The sequence below is a fragment of the Salvelinus namaycush genome, chromosome 9 (assembly GCF_016432855.1).
Source record: "Salvelinus namaycush isolate Seneca chromosome 9, SaNama_1.0, whole genome shotgun sequence".
NCBI classification, from domain to species: domain Eukaryota; kingdom Metazoa; phylum Chordata; class Actinopteri; order Salmoniformes; family Salmonidae; genus Salvelinus; species Salvelinus namaycush.
In genome coordinates, this window is record NC_052315.1 from 27,968,104 (window position 1) to 27,994,683 (window position 26,580).

Genomic DNA, 26,580 nt, shown 5'->3' on the forward strand with positions numbered 1-26,580 from the left:
CAGAGCCCGACTTGAACCCGATCGAACATCTCTGGAGAGACCTGAAAATACCTGTGCAGCGACGCTCCCCATCCAACCTGACAGATCTTGAGAGGATCTGCAGAGAAGAATGGGAGAAACTCCTCAAATTCATTTGTACCAAGCTTTTAGCATCATACCCAAGAATAATTGAGGCTGTAATCGCTGCCAAAGGTGCTTCAACAAAGTACTGAGTAAAGGATCTGAATACTTATGTAAATGTAATTACATTTTTTCATTTTTAATAGATTTGCTAAAATGTCTAAAAAACAGTTTTTGCTTTGTCATTATGGGGTATTGTGTGTAGATTGATGAGGATTTAAAAAAATCTATTTTAGAATCAGGCTGTAACATAACAAAATGTGGAAAAAGCCAAGGGGTCCAAACACATTCCAAATGCACTGTATTTCTATACCAACACATACTTCTCTCGACAGCAAGATATAGCTCCTCTTACAAACCTATTTTCATCTGTATACTTCTCCCACATTTCAGACATTGATGTGTTCTGGACTAGGATAATTGGTTTTCCTGTAAATATTCCTGGAATGATTTCAGGAGTGGGTAGATATGATAGAGGGAGGGCAATTGTGAATTGGACACATTTTTTGCCAAATCAAAGTTAGTAGTTTTCTCCTTCTTGCTCTTCATTTGTCCTTTTGATTTGACATGGAGAGAAACATAATCAAGCATCCTAAAAAAAACAAATTGCTGTTTATTTTGTTTTCTACTTCACAATTACAATCAAATTGTAAAAGGAATTTGCCTGTTTTCTCTTGTTTTTTCCCGAGTTACATCAGAGCCCTTATTGGATTCCTCTTCTATTGTATGTGTCATCTGAGAGATGAAAACACCAACATCACCAACAGAGACATTGAGCAAAAAGGACTTGGCGCCAAAAATGCAACACATACAGAAACATACCTGAAGTGGAAGGTATTGGATCAGTTCTAATTCAAGGAGAACTAAAGGACTCAACAGAACTTCACCTTGTGACTATACATACGTCTGCTAAAAGCATGCGAGGCATTGTACGCAGCAGATCTTTTATAGACTCGTCATTAGTCTCTCTGTACAATTCAAACATTTATATAAAGGTCTTACAGTTGTATGTTAGACCTTAGGATCATTTTCACACACATCATTGGTTTGTCACTTTTATAACTTTTGTACTGTTCAGATGTTCACCTGTACAGAATGAAGCTGCTATTTTATTATTTTTCTTTTTTAAATGTTATATATATATATATATAAAGAAATCCTTCAGGTTTAATAGTTTATGATCTCCACTACAGTCCATTTCTTATGCGTCATACTTCTCCAAGCAAAGAAAATGATCATTTAGATATAAAATGACTTTTCTCTCTTCTTTACCCCAGAAGGTTGTCTGTATCACCACATATTCTCCATTGCCTTTAACTTTTTTATGAACATGTTTTCCTTTGCATTCTTTTTTTGTAGATTTCTATATTATTATTGTTATTATTATTATTAGTTTGAATGGACACCTTAGCTCCATGTGTGAGCGTGTACGTTTGTCACACTTCTTGTACCAGTTGTCTAGCACTGCGCCCAGTTATTCCCCCCTAGGTGCAACTCAATCTCAGGTCGAAGTAAAGGTTTTGCTTTCTCCATACATTCTCATTACTGTCCTCTGCTTGTTTCACCTCTCTGTCGAGTCCAATAGTGCCCTCTCCCCTCCCCTCCAGCCCCACACTGAAATATACAGTATACCTGCCTCCCCCAGTGCCTCCTTTTGAAGTCAGGATTAGTTACACAGGACCTTCTTTTTTTCTACTGCATCTGGTGTTTTAACCCATCCATTTTCCTGCCTCTCAATTAATAGGGCTAATTGGGTTGTCTTGTTTGCCTTAATTATCCCAACCACTCACCATCCCCTCAAAGAACACTCATCCATAATCATGGTTCTCTTTTTGTGTCTTAGATTTCAAACGCAGCATTACTGCTTATTCTCCTTTATCATTCGATTCATTTCTGCTGTCATACTCATTCTCTTATGATGAAAGTGAAAACAGTGGGCCTCCCGGGTGGCGCAGTGGTCTAGGGCACTGCATCGCAGTGCTAACTGCGCCACCAGAGTCTCTGGGTTCGCGCCCAGGCTCTGTCGCAGCCGGCCGCGACCGGGAGGTCCGTGGGGCGACGCACAATTGGGCTAGCGTCGTCCGGGTTAGGGTGGGTTTGGCCGGTAGGGATATCCTTGTCTCATCGCGCTCCAGCGACTCCTGTGGCGGGCCGGGCGCAGTGCGCGCTAACCAAGGGGGCCAGGTGCACGGTGTTTCCTCCGACACATTGGTGCGGCTGGCTTCCGGGTTGGAGGCGCGCTGTGTTAAAGAAGCAGTGCGGCTAGGTTGGGTTGTGCTTCGGAGGACGCATGGCTTTCGACCTTCGTCTCTCCCGAGCCCGTACGGGAGTTGTAGCGATGAGACAAGATAGTAATTACTAGCGATTGGATACCACGAAAATTGGGGAGAAAAGGGGATAAAATTTTAAAAAAGAAAAAGAAAAGAAAAGAAAAAAATAAGAAAGTGAAAACAGTTTCTGTTGTTATTCTCCTTAAACATGGCATCTGTAAACCAAATAAGGATGGGTTAAAGTCCAGGGAAGTGGTCACATTTCAATGTCATGAATGGAATAGGTCTTAGTGGGGGTGTCGGTATGAAAAATGTTTTTGAAGCACTTCTCCTTTTGAAAAAGTGTTGCTTGGTGATTATTTTTTCCTTCTTTGAAGGTTCTCTGTAGGATTGTTATTTATTTTTTTATTTTCCTTTTGTGATATCAGTTTAAATCACTGTATAAAGGCCCCATGATTCAGTATAAAGTTGGATTTTTTTATATGTATTTTCTTTGGTGTCATGACTGGGGATGTTTTTCTTTTTTTCCCTTCAAGTATATATCTACCTCACTCTTTTAAAATATATGTATGTGTATGAAAACAAAAGTACATCTCACCTTTTCTCATTAGTCCGTATAAGGTAACCTCACAGTCCTCTGGATCCGGGTAGACCTCATTATCAATACACACCACACACACACCTAGGTTGGAGTGGAGATGGGATGTAGCTAGGGTGGTTCTAATTCTATTTAGTCCCATATGCTTAACGATTTCTGTATCAACTCAATTTTCTGCTGGTCCAAAGATTTTAAATAGAAAATAAAGTATGTTGGTAGTTAACTGAAAGTATGAGGATTTTTAATGTATGTGGTACAGATTATGTTACAGGTTTGATTTAATAAAAGACATTGTCTGGCCTGTATTTCTCAGGAAATGGCTTAAGTCCGACTCATGGTTTGAGCGCTAACATGCTAACCTGGTTACCTAATAATGCTAACTTAGAATAACATCAAATGACTATTGTGATAGGAAGGGTTTACAGTAGGCTACACAAAGTCACAGTACAGTATGTATTGGTAGAGAGAAGGACACAGCCACCTCAGACATCCAGGGCCGTAGCCAAGACATTTTAATAAAGTTGAATCTCATTTACTGCATTTCTATACAATTTAAAAACTGTAAATTGCTATTTGGAGAACAGCAAAAACAACCATTGTCATATTGGTTGCTGTAGCTTCATTCACCTCAGTCGATCTACAAATACATAGCCGACTAGTTATACAATTAGATTAAAAACTATAATTGAAAATGTACAGAGTTGTTTAGCAGAAAAAGTATTTTATTAACAAAAGGTGAACAAATATGTTTGCTATACAGAACTTTTTTGTTGTTGCAGTTTTATAGTTAATTTCCTGCAATTCTACACATGACTTATGCCATGTTAATATGATATCTGAGTGAGAGTAACTAACAAAATCAATGGAGGCCCCTTGGAGGTCTGGGCCCCTGGGTACGTGCACTGCGTTCCCGGTCAGTAATTTGGCCATGATTACTACAAGTCTAGATAGCTAACTAGACTAATTTACCAATCTACAATGTTTTCTGACATGGGCTGATTGAGTGACTGTCAGTGACATATAAACAAGAGAGAAACTGCTGATGCACAGCCAAGTTTCAAAATTGCACCTTATGTATTCTATTATTCTAACTCTCAACTGTAAGTTGAGAGTTCCTTTTTTTAATTCAACATAATTACGGAGGTCTGGACCTCGGTGTCCTCATATGTAGCTACACCCTGCAGAAATCCCATCTCCCCTCCTCCGCAAACAAGGATTTCACAACAAGAAATCCTCAGATCATACAGCTGCCAAGAAGGGTGAAGATGAACGATAACTTCTTTATTTTCAATTGTATCTATGTATTTAGGTAGATTTCAAACAAATCAGTATGTTGGAGTCAAGCAATTTTTTAAAAACAAAAAATGGGAAACATTGCATTTATCATCTTTAATCATTCAAGACATTTTGCAAGACAGAAATCCTTTGCTATTGTAATATACTGTATATTGGAAAACAAGGTAGATCAGAGGATGTTTGGCTTTAGCCTGAATTCTGGATAACTAAACCACTACTGACATCGAAACAACTCCTGTAGAATGTTTGCCAACACTGGCTTTTGGTTTCAGCTTACACATTTTTCTTGTAAAAATGGTTATTGCTAATATCCTATGTAAAGTACTGATTACCCCTAAAGTAAAACTGACGGCACTTATTTCTGTGAAACCCTCTTGGTGAAGACAACATAAACCATACTCACATACTCCTACACTCAATAGCCCCACAAGTTCTCAAAGTCAGTGCTACAAATGCGAAAATATGCTTTGTCCCTTATGTTGCTGGGAGCAGTTGAGTGTGGAAATAACTGGCCTTAGAGAGATATTAGGTCAATATGGAGTAATTGTGGTACATGAAGGCAAACACAGGTTAAGACACCACATACTCTGTCCTGGGAGGGATGTCTCTCAGACCAACTGTAGAAAGAACATCTCCAGCCGTCTGCTGCTGCTCCACCTCCTCATGCATCTGACAGACAGGACACTGTTGGTTCCTCTGTACTCCTTCATCATCTAATCTCTCCATCCTATCCACCTGCTCCTAATGACTCACTTTTCTAAATAGCACCTACAAAGCTCCCACATTCAAATATTGTAGTATTTTTTTTGTCCCCTGTTAAGATTTTTTAAACCGTTCCAATTGGCTTGGAATAGACTTAAACTCTGAATAGACTCAGATGTTGAGGTAGTTGATGTTAATGTCCCTTCATTGTAATCTTCATTATCCTCCTCATTGTGATTAGTCTTTAGACTGCACCCCCTGCTTTCTCTATTCTACTGCTGCTGATAATGGCGCTGCTTCAAAAAAGGGTGTCTCAATCGGTGGGTGTAAATCCTCTAAGACTGGGCCAATATCAATGGAAGTGTTTGGATTTAGACCTCACATTCTCATCAAAAGGTCTTTGTCATTAAGGTTCATAGAAAGGTGAAGCTCTGATTTTGTAGAGCAAAAGACAAGTGGAGTTGTGGGCATATAAACATGATTCTGATTTATGGAGCGGGATGGAGAAAGGTTTTTGGTTCACAGCTCAACAAAACCTGGAAGGCTTACGTGTTCAATATTCTGAAGTTATACTTTTTTTAGGCTGTAAAACCATGGGGTGGGGGGGGGGGGGTGCAGCAAAAGAGACTTGTTTGGATGAATGGCACATTGGCAGAAACAAATGGCTATATATATATATATACCCTTCCAGATTTTTAAGAAATAATTCAGATCACCGTTTTTAACAAGGGCCCTGTGCTTCTGTTGTTGAGTACAGTATAATGGATGGGAGTGTTTCACATTTAGATGTATTGTTTCTAGTGTTGGTGTCTGTAATGATAAAAGATAGAGACATGTGACATTTATTTCTTCTTTTTTTCAGTTATCAAAATGGGTTAAAGGGTTGGCCTGTTGCGAAGTGATTATTTGTTTTCTTGGAATGCTGGCTGTGTTCCTTAGTTACCAGAAGGTTACATACCTATTATAACCACAACTCAAGTAGATACATGGACATAAATAGTACAGGCATGTCCAGTAGATTACGGGTAGTCATGGCAGAGAGTAAATAGCATGACTAGAGTTTTAAGAAGAGTTGTTTACAGTAGAGAAATGGTTTCTTTTTGCATTGCCAATTTGCAAACATGGAGATAAGATTGACTGAGAAGGTTGCATTTCAATTATTATTAATATAATTGTAATTGTATTTTCTTCAGAATGTTCTATATGCAAACCTCAGGTTTATAGAAGATGCATCCATGCAATCAAATCGCAATAATGAGCTTGAGGTTTATCAGTATAATTTTTCAGGCACTGTTGTTCTGCTTTGCATTCCGACAACTTCAAAAAGGGGCCTTGATCTACTGAGAAGATTTTACTTCGTTTTTATTTACCTATACTTTCACAAAATCTGAATCTCTGTGTCATTTCAATGATTGGCAAATAGATTTGGTTAAACAGCTTGGCTAGACTCTGTCTTTTTGCAAGTTCTGTATCTGAGGCCTCCTGGTTTTTCACACGTATACGGTAGTTGAGATGGTGTCTTTTTGACATGCCATTCTCTTAATGTGTATCTATGAGAATTTCTTGTAATTTTTTCTTAAAATTTGAATAAAAAAAGTGAATGAGAAAGATGACTTGCTGTCATGACTGATTGCTTATGAGTTATACGTTATTGTCACGACTTCCGCCGAAGTCGGCCCCTCTCCTTGTTCGGGTGGTGTTCGGCGGTCGACGTCACCGGCTTTCTAGTCACCACCGATCCATGTTTCATTTTCGTTTTGTTTTGTCTGTATTACACACACCTGGTTTCAATTCCCATATCATGTTCCTTATTTAACCCTCTGGCATACCTTTCTGTTCTGTCCGTGATTGTTGGTGTCTTAGTGGTTCGTGTATTTTGTTATTCTGTCTGTATTTTCCTTATTGGAATATTGCTTGCCTTTTTATGAGTAAACTCAGTTGTTTTGCTCAAACCTGTGTCCTGCGCCTGACTCCGCTACATCTCTGCACCCAATCGCTGACAGTTATCCACATCACAACATACCTGACTATATTCCATACTTGTATATTTAGCAGAATGACTTACTGTTTACAACACATTGATACAGTATGAATAGTAACAATACGAGTGGGATGATCTAACCGGTCATGGATCATCTCCTGTGTGCACTATGCCTGAGATAGCCATGGTTGGGCTTCGGGAGTCTTGGAGACAGTTGTCATGTGGTCTTTGGTTGTTTGTAGGGCCTCCAGCTGGTTGAGCATGGCCTGAATGACAGTCTGCAGCAGTGGTACCAGTCTTTCAGGAGTGGCCAGGCTGCCTGAGGCTGGCACATGGATGAAGGCTGCCCTCCCATGGCCATGGTGCAGAGAGCAGAAATACACAAAATCACACAGGTACCTGGATAAGAGGGAATGCCTTACAAATCATTGTCTTTACTATTAATGTACAGTATATCTGGGATATATGGAACCCTACCTTCCTGCGTCCCTTGAGTAGATGACATCCAGACCCATTTGTTTGAGGTCCTTGGAGAGGGACCTCATGTCTATGATTGAGTCTAGTCTATCTAGTCCTCCCTCAATGCAGCAATAATTAACAGGACAAAAGGCACACATCTCTATCTCTGTAACCATGGTTCTTGCCTGTCTGCTCCAGAGAGATGCCTCTAGAGCCCGGGGCTATTCCAAGGTGTATGGCAAACTGGGAATCACAGAGGAAAGTCAGTAAGTCAACCTTTACATGTGAGTACTGTACAGTAATGGGGCTGAAAAGCAGTATAGACACAGGTAAAGAAGCAAAACATATTTTAGTTATTTGACTGTTAATATAACTCATATAACTCACCCCCCATCATGGTATGCATATTTACCTTTGGGTTAACCGTTTCCCACATGCCAACTATCACCTGCTGTGATTTGATGTAGCTCACTGGTACCTCTTTAATATAGATATTCATGTTCTCTCCCAGTCCAACCTTCTCCAAACCCTATTGCAAATGCAGGACATGGTATATGTAGTTTGCACAATAATTAAATGTATTGAATTAAATGTACACATTCAATTGAAATATCCAACATGTTACATTACCTGAGCTGCCTGCCAACTAGGATTTACCAAGTACTCTCTGAAAGGAACTGTACAAAGGGGAACACCAGCGCTTTCCATTCCAGTAGCCAAACAATAGCCTACATAGCAGAAGCTTACATTTGCTTAGCTGTCAATAAAACATACAACAGCCTAATACAACTTCGAAATACAGCTTTAAAAGTAACACAGCCCAGTTAATACCACGGAGACTTCATCTGCGTCCATTACGCGCGACTGATACTCTCCATTTTAAGCAGGCAGATGAGTCAGACATATTCTGTACGTGCAGAAATTAGAATCCCTACCAATGAATACAATTTTATCTGTGAAGTGTAATCAAGAATAGTTTCTTTTCAAAAAATTGTTACATTTTGATTTGATTTTATTTGTAGGGTGTAGTCAACTGTCTCTGTTGGAACGGGTGTACGGTTGCATTGTAAATTTCTCTCCACTTGGTAGAGCTATAACCCACCATAGGAAAAGCAAAGAAGAATTTCAACCCACTAACATCTGCCAGGATAACGGGACGCTGGAAGCCATGATTAAGCCTCCGCCCACCTTCTGCACTTAACAAGTCAAGCCCTCATGCTGAGTTGCATCAGAGCTCTGCTCCCAGACGCACTCGCAAATAAGACCAGAAGAACATTTTCTCCGTACTGAAATATAAAGAAGCGAAGGAGTAACATTTGTAAATGACAAGATGTTACAATTCAGGAGAAGCGTTGAATCGGAAAAACATCAATTACAGGAGCTCAACAACAGACTGGGCCAGTACCTGTCAAGAACAATGCAGTTGGAGCATGACAATGCAATCCTCATAACTGAAATAAACAAGAAAAGACAAGAGAAGACAGTGGAATGGGACAACCAATGTATGGCCGAAATGCGGGACCTGAGGAGAATGGCAGGGCAACTATCTTTTGAAAAGTCCCGAGCCGAGACTGAACGAGAGAAGCTTTGGCAAGAGTTTCAGATGTTACAGTTGATGTGTTGTGAGGAGCAGGTGGTATGCAAAGACATAGGTGGAGAGATGAAAGGTTGCGAGAAGCAGCTTCATAAAGCTCAACAGACCAATGGGGAACTTGAAGAACGTCTGTTCCAGCTTGAGAACGAGTACAAATTCATTGAGGATGCACACAGACAAGAAATGACCAAGCTCCGGAGCCAGATGCATTCACGACCTATTGTTACCCAAACGTACCATGGTCCTCCAGCGGTCTCGATGGAAGAGATGCAACATTATGCCCTCAGCCAGTCCGAAGGATGGACGGACTCCTTAGAGATGTATCGAAGGAAGGTCGAAGATATGGAGGAATCGATCAAAGCGGACCAGACGAGGCTGGATGATCTCCAAAGGGAAAAGATGCAGTATGCCTCAGAGTTTGACAAATTACGTAAAGAGGCTGAAAAGCAAGGTCAGATTCAAATACACCTGGAGGAACAGCTCATATACATGCAGGAGAACTTCCACGGGGACATCACCCAGTATCAGGTCAGCTAATAGGGTTTGCATCCCATGTTTAGACACCATTCAGTGTCTGTCTTTTGACAGTATATATACAAAAGTCATAACAATGACAAACAAAATTGTGTTATTTTTGGTTCTGTTCATGGATCATGAAATGCATGCATTTCTACAACATGATTGGTGCTGCGCACTTTCCATTAGAGATGACTGCCTCCTCCTCTAGGTGCCACACCCACTATTTTAGGAGAAAGAGCAGTATTGTTACTCCATAGTAAATTCAATTGCTGCAGTCTCAAACATCGTTTTTTTAGTTCGTTTTTTTAGTTATTTCTCATGATCATATTTTATACTATGATGCATAATTCATATGATGAGTGAGATGGATCCTTTACCTCCTTATAATAAATTATACTGCTATGAAATTTCATTATATGACTGAATTTATTGATCAGATATTTCTTCAATGATAATGTTCACAGTATGCTTCAAAGTTATGTTTAAACGACACAACATGTGCATATATTTGTGCATGTACTTCAATCACATTGGCCCACAGGAATTAAAAATGGAGCAAAGGTTACTGCAGGAACTGAGAAATTGATACATGAGCCACACCTCCTTGTGAAGTATCACTTTCCTACTTGGAGGGGCCTTGTACTACTTTGCGATTCTAAATGAGCACAACTACTCCATATAAACTATCAACCAGCACCTGTTCCCTGACAGGCTTGTTGGGACCACAGTGAGGAGTGACATTTGGTTGTATCACACCCACTGCCTACCATCTATCCACTGGGATCAGCCTCTTATAGATGATATCAACACTTGGTCGATGGTTTTGAAGCCAATAAATCTTGAAAATAATCTCAGCAGCTTTGATTTATAGGCCTGTGCCATTAAAATGGCAACCCCAGGGTGGTGGAAGGTCCATAACTTCCCTCATAACTACAGAGAAAAATGCATTCTGCACCAGTTCAGTGTTTCAGGCCAGACTAAAAGGCTTGAATGGCCAAACATATTACGGCTGTTAGCTGTACCAGCCACTTAAACCAATTAGCTGTCACAGAGACTAATCCTCAGTGTCCTACTAACGATGGAGCCCTACCAAGCAGATCAAGCATTTTACTCCCATGCACATTTCCAAAATAATTTCAAGGTACATCATGCATAATGTTGTCATAAACTCTTAAGTGATGTCTAATTGTTCAAAATAATCTTCAAATTCCTGGAAATGGGTTTGAAATTGAACCTGCCACTCATTCAGTGGGATGCATATGTCAGGGATCATCAACTAGATTCAGCCGGGGACCGTTTTTTTTGTTGAGTGGTCAGGGGGCCGGAACATAATTACGAATAATTTGTAGACTGCAAATTGACCGCAAGAAGCCCAAACAGATATAATATTTGACTAAAACATAATAATTTTAAACCTTGCTTACATTTGTATAAGATGACGTCTCTTTATTATGCATGTAAATACTTGAGAAAAGAATCCCAAAATTAAAATCACTTAACCCTAACCCACTTATTTTTAGCTCAGAAAACCAAATAAAACCACCCACGGGCCAAATTTCGCCTGCGTGCTGCCAGTTGGGGAGCCCTGCCATATGTGAACATCAGACTAGACTTAAAGGGACAGTTGTTTACCTAGCTGTTTAGTCTGATGCGTTTGAGGGATCACCCATGATTCAGCCAGTCCATCCTGCTTATCCTTTAAATGAGAGGTGACTAGGAAAGGTGTCTCAAGGGCCTTTAGAACAGGTGCACAACACAAACAGCAGTGCCACATTCACCTGTACACACTCAATACCATTGGATCGGTTACCTACTGAGGGAGAAACGAAGAGGGTTAGATGGTGAACCAAAATACCTTATTGAAACTGACACGTAGTACAATGAATGATCATATGGGTACATTAGAGGGACACATCTGGACAGTAAATTGTGGCCTGAAAGATGGGTTTATATTCGTATTCAGGGTACCACCTCTCATCTGAATTCCCTACATCTGATATTGCAATATGTAATGAGCAATGTAATAAATATATTGATATGTAATCCATATAGACCGACCCTATAATTATAGTCTCATAACAGTATTTGAGAAAAATGTATGACAGGATAGAAGACAATGCACATGCTCACAATTACATTCCATTGTCTCTTTGCAGGTGATTATTGATCAGTTGGAGCGGGAGCGGAAAATGTTGGCCAACACCATGGCAGAAAAGGTCAGAGACCACCAGCAGCTACTGCAGGTCAAGATGGATCTGGGCATGGAGGTGGCTTACTACAGGTAGGTCTTCTTCTGTACTGCTAGTCCTTTCTGAGTTCTATAGAGGCCACTATAGAGACTTTTAGCAGAGATTGCTGTTATGCAACCAACTGTAGTTACCAAGACATAGTACTGACAACCTTACTTTCCACATGATCCAAGCACAGTTAAAAATGTCATGTTACATTATTCTGCCTCATGGGTTAGAGCTTGTGTAGTGCTCCTTTTTACTATAGTATCTTTGGAAATCAGTGGAGGTGGCTGAAAATGCTGATTCTGAGGAAATGCTGAGAGAATTGTGGTGTAGTGCTTTTGTAAATACAGTCAGTTTATTATTGCAGCTTAAAAGTACCATAGAATTACAAAGCAGCCTTTACAGTATAGTAATACATCGGTTTTGCCTGTCGAACCAGAAATTTGATTTGATTCTGTCATGTTAGGCCCAACACTGACCCTTCAATGCTGCAGTGTTGTTGGACTTGAAATGTATTTATAGTGATTTCACCCTTCACTGTAGCTGCAAAGCAACTGCTCTGCTGCCCTCCCATTTGGCAGGGGCATTTAGCATTCCTCCAGAGAGCCTTCTCTAATATTAACTCCTAATGTTATCCACAGTGTGATATCTGTAGGGATATTTTGCTCATTTGTAAACAGCCAAGACCTAAACAGTTTGGTCTTAGGTGAACAGGAAATATTTACTATTTATATCTCTGTTAGAAAAAAAGTATTAAAGTGATTTGTCTTGTTGAGCCCTGATATGACAATGGCAGACTAATACCATGTCACTACAATTCACATTGGATCACTTCAAGAACACTTCAATATTATCATAACAGAGGCAAGTTTAGTCCCACAACACTAGTGCAATCCATGCACATGGTTATATCAAGCAATGGCATTTAATATTAAATAGCCATGTCAATACTCACTTGCTTCACACTTGTTATCCTGCTTTATTTTATTTATTTTAAATTTAACCTTTATTTAACTAGTTAAGTCAGTTAAGAACAACTTCTTATTTACAATGACTGCCTATACCGGCCAAACTCGGACGACGCTGGGCCAATTGTGTTCCTCACTATGGGACTCCCAATCACGGCCAGATGTGATACAGCCTGGAATCGAACCAGGGTGTCTGTAGTGACGCCTCAAGCACTGAGATGCAGTGCCTTAGCCCTTTACCATGTTTGATATCCATGTCTTTACCATGCTTCGCCTCGTGGCTATGACTACATCACAGCCATGATAAAAATGTAATGGTAAAACACATGGCTTCTCATGTATTATTGCTTAATTCAGAAATCTAATACAAACACTAGTCTCTTTTTGGTCTCTTCCGGGGTCTCTCTTTGTGTCATCTGGTCTGTGGCCTATATAAAGGATATTATTTACATAATATTCCCTGGTCTCCCTAGGCTCTTTATGGAGCTCTCTTGTAAGCCTACTTAGGCTGGTACATCTGCATTTTGTTTAAAATATTTGGAAAAAATGTCTTCCTTGAAGAGTTAGCGGGAAAGCTGGTCTGTCTCTTAGTGTGCGTGCCTGTGTACACATTAGAATCCATAGTAGAGAGCAGACAGCAGCACATTGTAGCTGTTATTTTTAGGTCAGCCTTTCGGGAGACACACCGGGGACTTTCACAGGGGTTATAGCAAAGTCTCATAAGGTAGCTTTTGTTTTCCAACTCTTATTTTGTGGAGCCATTACTTTGCCGAGGTAGGTGAGCTGTTCAACTTTACTGGTACAGTATGTTTGTTGTTAGATGTCTTTTGTTCTGTTGTGGTAAAGTGTTCTTGTTGACCTCTGTTCTTTTCTGTATATGGCCAGATCCATGGGTTGTGTTCATCGTTTGGTAGCCTACCTCTGTGTTTTATTTAAGGTTTGAGATGGCAGGGCAGAAAGACCAGCATCCTCCTGTGAGGTGATTGTATTTGTGTGAAAACAAACCGTTGCTTAATTTTGAAGAAGCAATATTGCCTTAAGAATACAAAATCAAATAATTCCATTGCCATGTATGTACACTTGGTTTTAATGCCATTTTGTTTTTGTTTCTCTATAGGGCACTTATTGAAGGAGAGCATCAGCAACATCTGCAGTCAAGAGGAAGAGTCATAGGTATTGTACATAACTTTCAAATAAGTCATACTTTAGGCCGGGACGTTTGTGTTACTATATACATTTGAGAGTAAATTTACTTTAGACATTTTTTCTATGGCTTACATCCTTTTGGTAGCATTTATTTGTTTTACTCAATTCTACAAACTTACTGTATATACGGGTACTTTCCTAAGTAAAAGAAACATCAACATAAAGTGTCTTAATAGGACTTTGGTCAACACGACCCAGAACAGTGTTCAATTGGGTTGAGATCTGGTGACTGAGACGGCCATGGCATATGGTTTATATAGTTTTCATGCTCATCAAACCATTCAGTGACCACTCGTGCCCTGTGGATGGGGGGAATTGCCATCCTATAGGGGCATAGCTATGGTAGCCAAAATAATGGCCTGCCCTGCAGTTTTTAAACATGACCCTGAGCATGATAGGATGTTAATTGCTTAATTAACTGAGGAACCACATCTGTGTGGAAGCATTTGCTTTCAATATACTTTGTATTCCTCATATTTCCATGATTTTGTCAGTTACCTGTATATACACTGAGTGTACACAATATTATGGACACCTTCTCTTTCCATGACATAGACTGACCAGCTGAATCCAGGGAAAAGCTATGATCCCTTATTGATGTCACTTGTTAAATCCACTTCAATCAGTATAGATGAAGGAGAGGAGACAGGTTAAAGAAAGATTTCAAAGCCTTGAGGCAATTTAGATATGGATTGTGTATGTGTGCCATTCAGAGGGTGAATGGGCAAGACAAATATTTAAGTGCCTTTGAAAGGGGTATGATAGTAGAAACTAGGCGCACCGGTTTGTTTCAAGAACTGCAACGCTGCTGGGTTTTTCACACTTTTCACGGGTTTTTCCTGTGTGTATCAAGAATGGTCCACCACCCAAAGGACATCCAGCCAATTTGACACAACTGTGGAAAGCATTGGCGTCAACATTGGCCAGCATTCCTGTTGAACACTTTCGGCACCTTGTAGAGTCGATGCCCTGATGAATTGAGGCAGTTCTGAGGGCAAAAGGGGGGGTGCAACATCATATTAGCAAGGTGTCCATAATGTTTTATACACTCAGTGTATATGCAGTGATAGACATTTCCCAATTTATAACAACATTCATTTGGTGCTTCACTCTCCAACTCAGATATTAAGATGATGCCTCCACAACAGTACAAACCAAGAGTTTTCACATCAACTAGACAGGATGTAAGGAAACATCTGGATGTGAAATACATGGAGCCAACTTCAAGCTTGAGAAGATCACCTGTTCCATTTCAATATGGTCGCACCAGTCCTTCCAGGGTCATTCCTATCTCAGTCAAAGGCAGCAGCTACAACAGGAATCAGAGTCCTACCGCCAGAAGGGACATGGTCTTATTCACTAAATCCCAGTCTGCATCCTCAAGCTCTTCCTCCACTACCGTTAAACCTGTGGCCCAGAGTACGGACAAGAAAAATATAGATGCTCAGAAGAAAGTAGTGGAGGAGAGGAGTGTGAGAATCAAAGAGGTGTCACAACACTCAGCTAAGGATTCTCTTGACCATTCTCGAGGCACAGCAAACACGTCCAGTCCCATTGCCTCAACCACTGCTGACCCCAAATCAGTAAGAATAGTGTCACCACCAATGATGAGTCTTAGCAGAAACACAGAGGAGGACAGCAAAAAGAAAGCAGAGAGGCAAGATGAAAGAGAGGTGAGAGGAGATGCATTTGGTCTTCAGAATATCAAGATGCATGCCAAAGATGGCAGCATTACAGCAACCACGACAAGTGATAAGATGGTCCTAGACTCTGTGTCTATGGAGGAACTCATTGAGAAGGTCATGAAACCTGCTGGTTTGGATCGAAAGGTCTGCAGCTCATCTCCAGACTCCAAGATCACTTACCATGTGGAGAAAACGGAGAAGGAGGACGGGTCAACAAAGACACAGATTATCCTGGAGTCCAAGGTGCAGGAGGAGCTGGATATGTCAGAGGACTCTGCACTGGAGGAACTTCTCAGCAAGGGAGTGAAACACGTGTCACTGGAGGATATCAAGGGCACTTCAACAGGACACATGATTCAGAATCTGCTCAGCCTTGGGCTGCATGGAGGAGAGGACATGGGAAACAAGACTGTCAATGTGGAGATCATCGAGGAACCAGTGGAGGGTTACAGTGACGAGGAGTACGAGTTTGAGGAGAAGTACACACCCAAGTTCTCCCAGCCCTCTTCAATGTTCTTTCAGATTGAAGAACTAGAGAATGACCCTCACGGCACCAAATACCATGAGAGTGGTGCTGAAGTAATGAAAACCTCCATGACAGCAGCAAACTATGGTAGTAATGGTGGATCTGTGAAGGTCCAGGAAGACTTCAGAGATAGTGAATCTCCATACTACAGCCACAACCAAGAGTCTCAAGAGTATTTAGTCTCCACACCTGATGGAAATCTGTCAGAGCCTGAGGAGGGTGGTGGTATAGCATCATATGGACATGGTGAACGACCCTCCAGTGGTGGACGAATGGTGGACGACTTTTCAGATGAAAGGTACTACCAGGAGGGGGAAGTCTCAAAGAACAGAATTTTTGTCGAGGAAAGCGATAGTTACAGACCTGCATCGGACAGCCAGTACATGAAAGATGACCACTCCTTGGCCCAAAAGAGTTACTCAGAGTGCATCATTGAAGAGGAGACCATTCGTGTCTCCCCCACAGTGCAGGAGTCAATGCTTGGATACCTGAGAGAGGAAACTTTACACCCCAAAGAGCAACTGAGGGGAGCCCTAGAGCAGCTCCAAGGAACAGTGTCAGGGAGCCTGAAAGAAGAGTTGGCTCTCCTCACAAGAGGCGGCAGTGATAGTCCTCAGATCATATCTGTGGACATAAAAAAAGTACACCAGTCCTCTGACAACGGAACCATGACTATTGTGGCAGAGCTCAAGAGCTCAACAACTCTAGAGGACTCTGGGCAGCTGGGGGAGCAGGGGGATGATGTATCTGAGGAGCAGATCATGGCGGCTCTACGCTCCTCCAACCTTGGAGCAGAGGGAGGATACACCTTGGACACAAAGGAGATGTGCTGGGTGACTAGCAGTGAGGGACAGGGAGGCGAGTCCTCAACTGATGTCACTGAGAAGCCATTCACCTTCCAGATGGATGTGAATAACGGCCAAGGACAGGATCCCCCACTGAAGGTCACTCATAAGAAAAGAGTTGCCACAGTCTATCTTGAATCTAATGAAGATGAGTTCTGATTCAAATTAGATATTTTTATTATAATACTCCCCATATTAAGTCACACACCAGTCAGTTGCAACGAACTGTAAGGTGATGTTATTCGATGTGATTCATGAATTGCTATGCCTACAATTGTGATAAGAGTACAAATTATAGCCACTGCATATATATATAAAAAAGTTTTAATAGCATTTGTTACCCATTTTCAAATGTCTCTCTGCTTCTTTTTAAGAATATGTTATATTCATTTCCTGCTATATTTTTGTACTAACCTGTACCACAGAATAGGGATGTATTTTTGCCTGAGATACTATAAACAAATATGGAACAATGCTAATATATCCTCTATTGTTATGGTTAATGTTGCAGTCTTAAAACATGTTCAACATGTAGAGTATGTATCTAGAAAAAAAACATTATACCTGTTGTTTCCTGTAATGCCATGTTATTTTTAACCACATTTAAAGCTAGTGGTTTGTTACTGAGGGAGTTCTTGTGGTTAATAAGGGAAATCCTCCAATACAATGCTAAGGATGGCTATATTTGAATGTGTTTATGATAGGGCACAAAAGTATGTGTATCATGTCTTGTCAAATGAAATCTACGCACTATTAATAATTTGAATTGGAAGGAAAAAAATCAAAAAATCGAATGCAATTCTAAATCAGATGGGGTGTAATCGAGTGATTCTGATCACCACTTAGAAAAACCACTAAACGTTTTCTACATGTTTGACATTACTATTAAGTTTCAAAACTTACAATATTGTACCCTCAAAAGTGTTTTATAGTTTATCCTTCCGGTTCCCTCACCATGATCTTTTAACCTGTAAATGGCTTTAGAGGGAGCAAGAAGAAATCCAACCATCTTGAATTCCAAAGAGAGGTGTTTTTCTCTGCTTGTAGAGGCACTGGTAGCAGGACAGACAGACTGTAAACAAGGTGGAGTGAACTTGAGGAAAGGAGAGACAGACAACTAGAGAGAATCTGGAGATAAGCTTATATGGTTAATGTCTGAGATAAGACCTGTACATTTACACTGAACAAAAATATAAACCCAACATGCAACAATTTCAAAGATTTTACTGAGTTACAGTTCATATAAGGAAATGAGTCAATTTAAATAAATCTATGGATTTCACATGACTGGGAATACAGATATGCATCTGTTGGTCACATATACCTTAAAAAAAGGTAGGGGCGTGGATCAGAAAACCAGTCAGTATCTGGTGTGACCACCATTTGCCTCAATCAGCGCGACACATGTTCTGAAACCTGCTGAGATGATGGCGGCGGATGAATGGCAAGACAATGGGCCTCAGGATCTCGTCACTGTATATCTGTGCTTTCAAATTACCATCAATAAAATGCAATTGTGTTCGTTGTCCATAGCTTATATCTGCCCATACCGTAACCCCACCGCCACCATGGGGCAGTGTCCTTACAACACGGATATCAGCAAACCGCTCGGCCACACGACGCCATACACGCAGTCTGCCATCTGCGCTGTACAGTTGAGACTGGGATTCATCCGTGAAGAGCACACTTCTCCAGTGTGCCAGTGACTATCAAAGGTGAGCATTTGCCCACTGAAGTCAGTTACGATGCCTAACTGCAGTCAAGTCAAGACCCTGTTGAGTACGACGAGCACACAGATGAGGTTCCCTGAGATGATTTCTGATAGTTTGTGCAGAATTCTTCAGTTATGCAAACCCACAGTTTCATCAGCTGTCTGAGTGGCTGGTCTCAGACAATCCCACAGGTGAAGAACCTGGATGTGGAGGTCCTGGGCAGGCGAGGTTACACATGGTCTGCGGTTGTGAGGACGGTTTGAAGTATTGTCAAATTCTCTAAAACAATGTTGGGAGGCAGCTTATTGTAGAGAAATTAACATTCAATTCTCTGGCAACAGCTCTGGTGGATATTCCTGCAGTCAGCATGCCAATTGCAAGCTTGAGACATTTGTGGCATTGTGTGACCAAACTGCACATTTTAGAGTGCCCTTTTATTGTCCCCAGCACAAGGTGCGCCTGTGTAATGATCATGCTGTTTAATCAGCTTCTTGATATGCCACACCTGTCAGTTGGATGGATTGTCTTGGCAAAGGAGAACTGCTCACTAACAGGGATGTAAACAAATTTGTTCACAACATTTGAGAGAAGTAAGCTTTTTGTGAGTATGGAACATTTCTGGGAGCTTTTATTTCAGCTCATAAAATATAAAACACTTTACATGTTGCATTTATATTTTTGTTCAGTGTAATTTCAGTAAACCACAGTACATATGAATTCCCTTGGCTTGAGCCATGTTGTGTTGGTGACCAGTGTCAGGATTCACCTTGGCTTAGAGGTGAGTCAGGGCTCTAGTCAATCAGATCCGCTTTAGCCGACATCCACATAGCGTTGTTTTGAAGGTGTCAGAAGTGGAACTGCATTAGAGCTGTCAAATCCACAAATGGCTCCCGGGATTATACCTAAAGCGGACATTGGCAATTATTTCTATATAGCCTACACTTTCTCATTCTGAACTTCTTAACGCGAGTGGGGGTGTGGCTTCGAGACAATGATTGCAAGAGCAGCTGCTCACTGATTTTACCACTCCAATGCAGTACCACCTCCAACACCACTTCCAACACCTCCAAAACATCTACTTTGTGAGAGTGTCTGCTATCGGTTAATGCTTGATCTGATTGAATCTAGACCTTAATGTACATGCTGACCACACTGCTTGCGTTGCGTGCTCGAGCGTTGCAAAATAAATGTACACATACAGTACCAGTCAAAAGTTTGGACACACCTACTCATTCAAGGGTTTTTCTTTATATTTAACTTTTTTCTACATTGTAGAATAATAGTGAAGATGTCAAAACAATGAAATAACACATATGGAATCATGTAGTAACCAAAAAAGTGTTAAACAAATACAAATATTTTATATTTGAGATTCTTCAAATAGCCACCCTTTGCCTTGATGACAGCTTTGCACACTCTTGGCATTCTCTCAACCAGCTTCATGGGGAATGCTTTTCCAACAGTCTTGAAGGAGTTCCCTCATATGCTGAGCACTTGTTTGCTGCTTTTCCTTCACTCTGCGGTCCAACTCATCCCAAACCATCTCAATTGGGTTGAGGTCGGGTGATTGTGGAGGCCAGGTCATCTGATGCAGCACTCCATCATTCTCCTTCTTGGTCAAATAGCCCTTACACAGACTGGAGGTGTGTTGGGTCATTGTCATATAAATGATAGTCCCACTAAGCGCAAGCCAGATGGGATGGCGTATCGCTGCAGAATGCTGTGGTAGCCATGCTGGTTCATTGTGCCTTGATTTCGAAATAAATCACAGACAGTGTCACCAGCAAAGCACCCCCACATCCTCACACCTCCTCCATGCTTCACGGTGGGAACCCCAGATGGGGAGATCATCCGTTCACCTACTCTGCGTCTCACAAAGACACGGCGGTTGGAACCAAAAATCTCACATTTGGACAGATTTCCACTGGTATAATGTCCATTGCTCGTGTTTCTTGGCCCAAGCAAGTGTCTTCTTATTATTGGTGTCCTTTAGTAGTGGTTTCTTTGCAGCAATTCAACCATGAAGGCCTGATTCACACAGTCTCCTCCGAACAGTTGATGTTGAGATGAGTCTGTTACTTGAACTCTGTGAAGCATTTATTTGGGCTGCAATTTGAGGTGCAGTTAACTCTAATGAATGTATCCTCTGCAGCAGAGGTAACTCTGGGCCTTCCTTTCTTGTGGTGGTCCTCATGAGAGCCAGTTTCAACATAGCGCTTGATGGTTTTTGCGACTGCACTTGAAGAAACTTAAAAGTTCTTGAAATGTTCCATATTGACTGACCTTCATGTCTTAAAGTAATGATGGACAGTCATTTCTCTTTACTTATTTGAGCTGTTCTTGCCATAATATGGACTTGGTCTTTTACCAAATAGGGCTATCTTCTGTATACCCACCCTACCTTGTCACAACATAACTGATTGGCTCAAACGCATTAAGAAGGAAAGAAATTCCACAAATTAACTTTTAACAAGGCACGTTAATTGAAATGCATTCCAGGTGATTACCTCATGAAACTGGTTGAGAGCGCCAAGAGTGTGCAAAGCTGTCATCAAGGCATAGGGTGGCTACTTTGAAGAATCTAAAATATATTTGTATTTGTTTAATATTATTTTGGTTACTACATGATTCTTATATGTGTTATTTCATAGTTTTGATGTCTTCACTATTATTATACAATGCAGAAAATAGTAAAAATAAAGAAAAACCCTTGAATGAGTAGGTGTTCTAAAACCTTTGCCCGGTAGCGTATATTACATTTTGAAATAGTCATTTTGAGTTTTCGTACCTGATGGGCAAGTAAAAATAACTGATAACCCTTGAATGAGTAGGTGTGTCTAAACTTTTGACTGGTACTGAACATGTTTTTCAATCATTTCATCTAAACTGCTTGCTCGCGTCAACGAGCATCGGCGTAGCCAGGCGCTAAAATAGAAGTTGGTTCTATTTTTTATGCTTGACGCACTGCAAATCCCACCTCTCCCATCTCCTCATTGGTTTTTAGGAGCATAAACCCACTTGGGTGTTTGAAAGATGAACTGAGGTCCACACTCCAGCCCAGTTGGTTGTGGTAATGCACCTTAAAGTTGGTTGCCAATCGACAAATAAAGTCCACAGAAGAAGAAGAAGAAGAATACTACTATTACTACTACTACTACTGAAGGAGGAGAGATTACTAGAAACTAACTAGGTTTTCTGTTTTGTCTGTGGATTAAATGTCGGAGTAGAGAACACACAATTTTGTGTTACTCAAATTGGTCAAAATTCTACAAAGATCCAGAAAATAAGGACCTTGTGCATTTCAGGTGAAATAACAACCCAATGTTTATATCCCAGGACAAATTAGCTAGCAACAGCAAGCTAGCTAGCTAAATGCCCATGAGTGTTTCATGTTTTTTTCGACCTGCTCCAAATTAATTCAGAGTTCAGAGTTCGTTTTTATATTTCATCCTGCGTGTCTTGGATCGCGTCTGGTGTGGATGTACAAAATCAACATGTGTGCGATGGCACACATGGACGCACACGCGTGTCCGGTCTAGACAGCATGTTTGTGTGTGCACAACTATGGCTATTTTAGGAACAGAGTACCAGCTTAGTATCACTGCCTGTGTGTATGTGGGAGTTTGCATGTGTGTGTGTGTGTGTGACTACGTGTGCAAAATAAAAAATACCTCCAATATGGCTTCACCCCACAAGCCTCTTTTCTTTTTTCTCAATAAGGTGCTTTAGAGTTCTCCTATGCAACAGTGCAGAAACACCGAACACAGGTCATTCACATTACGCTTCCTTGGCACTGTCTTTCTATAAGAGATTATAAAGAGCATGGAATTACAATATCATTGCTTTACAAATGCTATTGCGACTAAGCTAAATGCAAATTAGGTCAAGTAGAGCACTTTGGAGTTGAAAGATTTATAACTGATAATAGTTTGTTGCACTCAGAGGCATCATGCCCATAGGGGGCACAGGGGCACGTGCCCCCTTGTTTTTTCTCTGTAATACTAATACAATTTTAGGAAGTTGGCTTTAGCTAGCCCAGAGAGGTTTCCAACCTCCTAACTAGCTACCAAGAAGACATTTCAGGCTATCAATCAAGTTAGAGTAGCTAGCTAACTATCTTAGCTGGCATGCCTGCTGGCAAGGTTGGTAGACTTTAGAAAATCAAACAATATCTAAATGTACAGAATAGGACTCACATTCTTTTCAAGCTTTTACCCAGATTTTTTCAGAGAAGCATATTAAGTTTCTTAAAAAAAAAAATCAGGAGAATACAGACAGCTCAAGGCATACGCTTAGATATGCTGAATTATTATGTATTTTTTTACATAGAATTAAGCATAATGATTATGGCTCTTGATGAAGCTGAAAAAATAAAGCCATCCTCACATACTTTGTGCCCTTTCAGATTTTTGGGGTGCATGACGCCCCTGGTTGCACTTGCACTTAAGTGCCCAGATACATTAGAAAACAGGTGGCCTTTCACAGTGCTTAAAAATCTCTTTCGTGTGTGAAAATAACATAAACACTGTTTGATCAATACACATATATTGTAGGTTAATTTTGGGCTTAAGAATATTGTCAAAAAGGCAATCTTTTTTTCATTACACTTGCAATAACATCTGCTAACCATGTGTATGTGACCAATATAATTTGATTTGATTTAAACACACTGCAGTGCCCAAGAGCCTTTTATGCCTCCATTTTTTATGTTTAAAAAGGGGTGTGCTACTCATGACTGATTGGTGTAATTCACTTATTGAAAGTAAGTGCTTCATGAATTAGCCTACATTGTTCTTCTTTTATGGAAGATGGGTGAATTGTCAGAATATTTTCAACCATTGTTTAAACAACAGTTCATATTGCAAAAACAATTAAATTACTACTCGAGTGTGTTTTACTGAGTTTGAGTCTTTATTAATGAGCCTCGGATCATTTATTTTACAAAATCAACAACATTGGTACAGCAAACATAACATGGAATCTCTTCATTGTATACACAGAGAGGAATGGAAGAGACAGATAGTGATCTGCTGCAGCTCTTCTCTGAGCAATAGAACCCTCTGGCACTTCATTCTGAAGAGTTCTGTCTGTGTGGTCTTAACAACAGCCTGACACCAATTTCTCAGAAAATGGACAATGAAAACAGAGATGATTGTAAGGGGTCTTCTTGGTCCACTTCAAATATATCTAATTTCTACTTGCGACAAGGGTATCTATTTTCTTAGTGGGCCCAAGCCCATTCATCCAGCTCAGCTCTGATGGTATGTTAGGAGTCAGACATTTTGGCATTTCCTCCTGCTATAGGAAGGTAGGACTGCACAGATAGGAGGCCTTGTTTTCAGGCTGCCTTCCTTCCATCTCCCAGCAACCTTGGGTGCCCTGGAAAAAAATACAGTTCTGTAAAGATTATATGACTTCAATGCATTTAACAGAGCAGCCAGTGTTGGGAATACACTTTATCATTGCGCTAAGACACTATGAGTTGCTTACAGGGCCACCATGTCCACAGTCTTCTGCGCGGCTCTTGTTTTATGCGGAGGACCATACAGGACACTCAATGTCCAGACACTGGAACAGGAACAAGGATGGGCTAGGTTCACTGTGGGGTAAGATGTGGTTTAAAATAGGAGAAGATAAGACATGCTTTTGAATAATTTGGCACAACGTGAGATTATAGTTCATTAAAGTTCAAAGCACTCAGTGAATAAGGTGCTTTTGTGTGAAATGTATGACAAAAAGTAGGGAGGCTGATGGATTGTTCTTGTCAACAAACGATATGAAAAGTTAGAGCTACACTGAGGGGTAACAAAACACTTCCTGTCCAGTTCTGTAGAGAGCTCTTCCCATCCAGAAATAACTCCTCCTGTAAACAGGGTTCAGTTAACACTAGTCTGTCTCACTCTCCCCAGTGAGTAGACACTGACCAGCACAGACCGGCTCATCGCAGGGTATTTCTAGGACCAAACATCAATAACCCTGACATCTGCTCTGGTTTATACTGGTTTACTGGCCCATCACTGCTATCACAAGTAGCAGTGATGGGAATCTTCCATTCCAGAATTACTTGCCTTCAATCAATTAAAATAAGAATGCCATGACCACGTCTATTTGTTTATTTATGTTGTCAGAGCATATTTGCTGAATGTACAGTAGCCATGTACCCAAAACACTATGTTGTTGTTGTCACACACACACAAGTTTGATGAAGCAACAACAAAGATTATTCAACGTTTCCACAATCAACATAAATCACAGGATGTCAACAGAACGTTGTGAAAGCAAGGAATGTGAGTGCTCAATGTTTCCTACCTAGCGATGGAAGAGTCAGAGTAAAGTACTCAGGGAAAGTTTTACAGATGGCCTTGATTAATGTTTTTATCAGTTGTCCCTGCTGCATTATTTAATGGAAGAACTACAAGATGGAGGAAAACTACAAGTGTGTGTGTAAGCCATTGCTTTCCCCTTTCATCAACATGTCATGTTGGAGTCAGGTTTCCTTGGTAGCCCCTATAGAGGAAAAGGTTTAGGATAAGACAACTTTCACTGCCAGCTTTCATGTATTTTTCCCTCTGTCAAATCATCTTTGATCCCATCCAGAATCCTAAATTGAACATCATGGCTCCATAGAGCAGCTGTTGTCATGATTTACTGGAGGAAGAACATGATATCACTGCACGTTATCTATCAGGGGTAATTCAGAAAGGTTATAAGTCCCGTCCTGACGACGAGCAGCAGAGTGTGAGAGCTCTGATCCACTCTGGGATACTTGGACCCCCTTCCTGGCTTAGAAGGACGTAATGGCTTGCCATCCTAATTGAGGTCAGTGGTCCTTTAAATGACAGCAGTAAGGAAAGTTATACTCTCCATCCACCCTCACCAGGCCCATCTCTCTGTCTGGCTGTGTCCAAAGAAAAAGCGGCACAATGTCATTCCGTATGACATTTTACACCAGAGATTGACTGGCTAAGCCTGAACTAGCGTATGTTACCCTCAAGGCACTGAGCCTTAGAGACCTTGGTGGAAATAGCTGCTCTCACAATGACAGGGACTCTGTGTGTGTGTGTAAATAAATAAGTGAGCTTCATAAACATACTCTCAGTGGTGTATTCATGTTAGGGTGCCGCTCCCTGTGACTCCTGGCCTTTAGCAGAGCCCTCTCAAATAGCTTGGCAATAAGAAAGGTCAATATTCTATACGTGGGTGAGAGAGAGAGAACCCCACTTAAACACAACATACACATTTTTCCCAAGCTGAAAATATAGTCTATCCAACTGAACAGTAATACAGAATTGATGGCAAAGTATTAAATATAACTGTGTCTGCCCTACTACGTAATTTACAGAATATTGCCCAGAGATCCTCAAACCACCTTAAATCAGTGTTGGGCAACAGAAGTGAATGGGGTGTGTGTTGCCAGTGTTAACCTGTGTCATCTCCACCCCTCTAATTAGCTGCAGGGTGTCAGCCACCTCAGGACTCAGGTTACAAAAAGTCACTCTCTTCAGGGGGCAGTGACTCCCTCTGGATCTCTACACACCTCTAACATAGTACATTCCAGTTGAGAACGTCAAACTTCTCAGAGCGGCAGAACAGAGTCTGTGATGCTGTAAACACCTGGAAGACATGTGTTACAGGTTTTGGTTTTTCCATTTATGTTTTGAGGTTGTACTTTAGCATGTATAGCTCGTTAGCACATCGGGCATGCCTTGCTATCTCATTAGTGGGAATTTGTTTCGCCTGTGCTGGCCCAGGTGCTATTTAAGAGTGGCTGGCCCTGTGCTCCTGTTGTCTTGAGAGATGTGGAAGGTTAACACCTTTAGTTGGTGTGCCCTATTGTGATGTCTAGACAAACAATCCTTTATCTG

The 26,580-nt window shown here is 40.9% G+C and overlaps 1 protein-coding gene across 1 annotated transcript; it reads left to right on the top strand.

The window, feature by feature from the left end:
- Window positions 1-8,756: 8,756 nt before the first annotated feature.
- LOC120053220 (synemin-like) lies at window positions 8,757-17,162 on the top strand. The gene is made up of 4 exons (XM_039000370.1): window positions 8,757-9,548; window positions 11,696-11,820; window positions 13,859-13,938; window positions 15,070-17,162. The coding sequence occupies exons 1-4, from the start codon at window positions 8,757-8,759 to the stop codon at window positions 17,160-17,162; spliced, it is 3,090 nt and encodes a 1,029-aa protein (XP_038856298.1).
- Window positions 17,163-26,580: the final 9,418 nt, after the last annotated feature.

Excerpts from the sequence above, each read along its gene's own strand:
- LOC120053220 (XM_039000370.1), top strand. The coding sequence starts at position 8,757 with ATGTTACAATTCAGGAGAAGCGTTGAATCGGAAAAACATCAATTACAG. Across the intron at positions 9,549-11,695 it reads GGGACATCACCCAGTATCAG|GTGATTATTGATCAGTTGGA; the intron begins GTCAGCTAATAG and ends GTCTCTTTGCAG. Across the intron at positions 11,821-13,858 it reads ATGGAGGTGGCTTACTACAG|GGCACTTATTGAAGGAGAGC; the intron begins GTAGGTCTTCTT and ends GTTTCTCTATAG.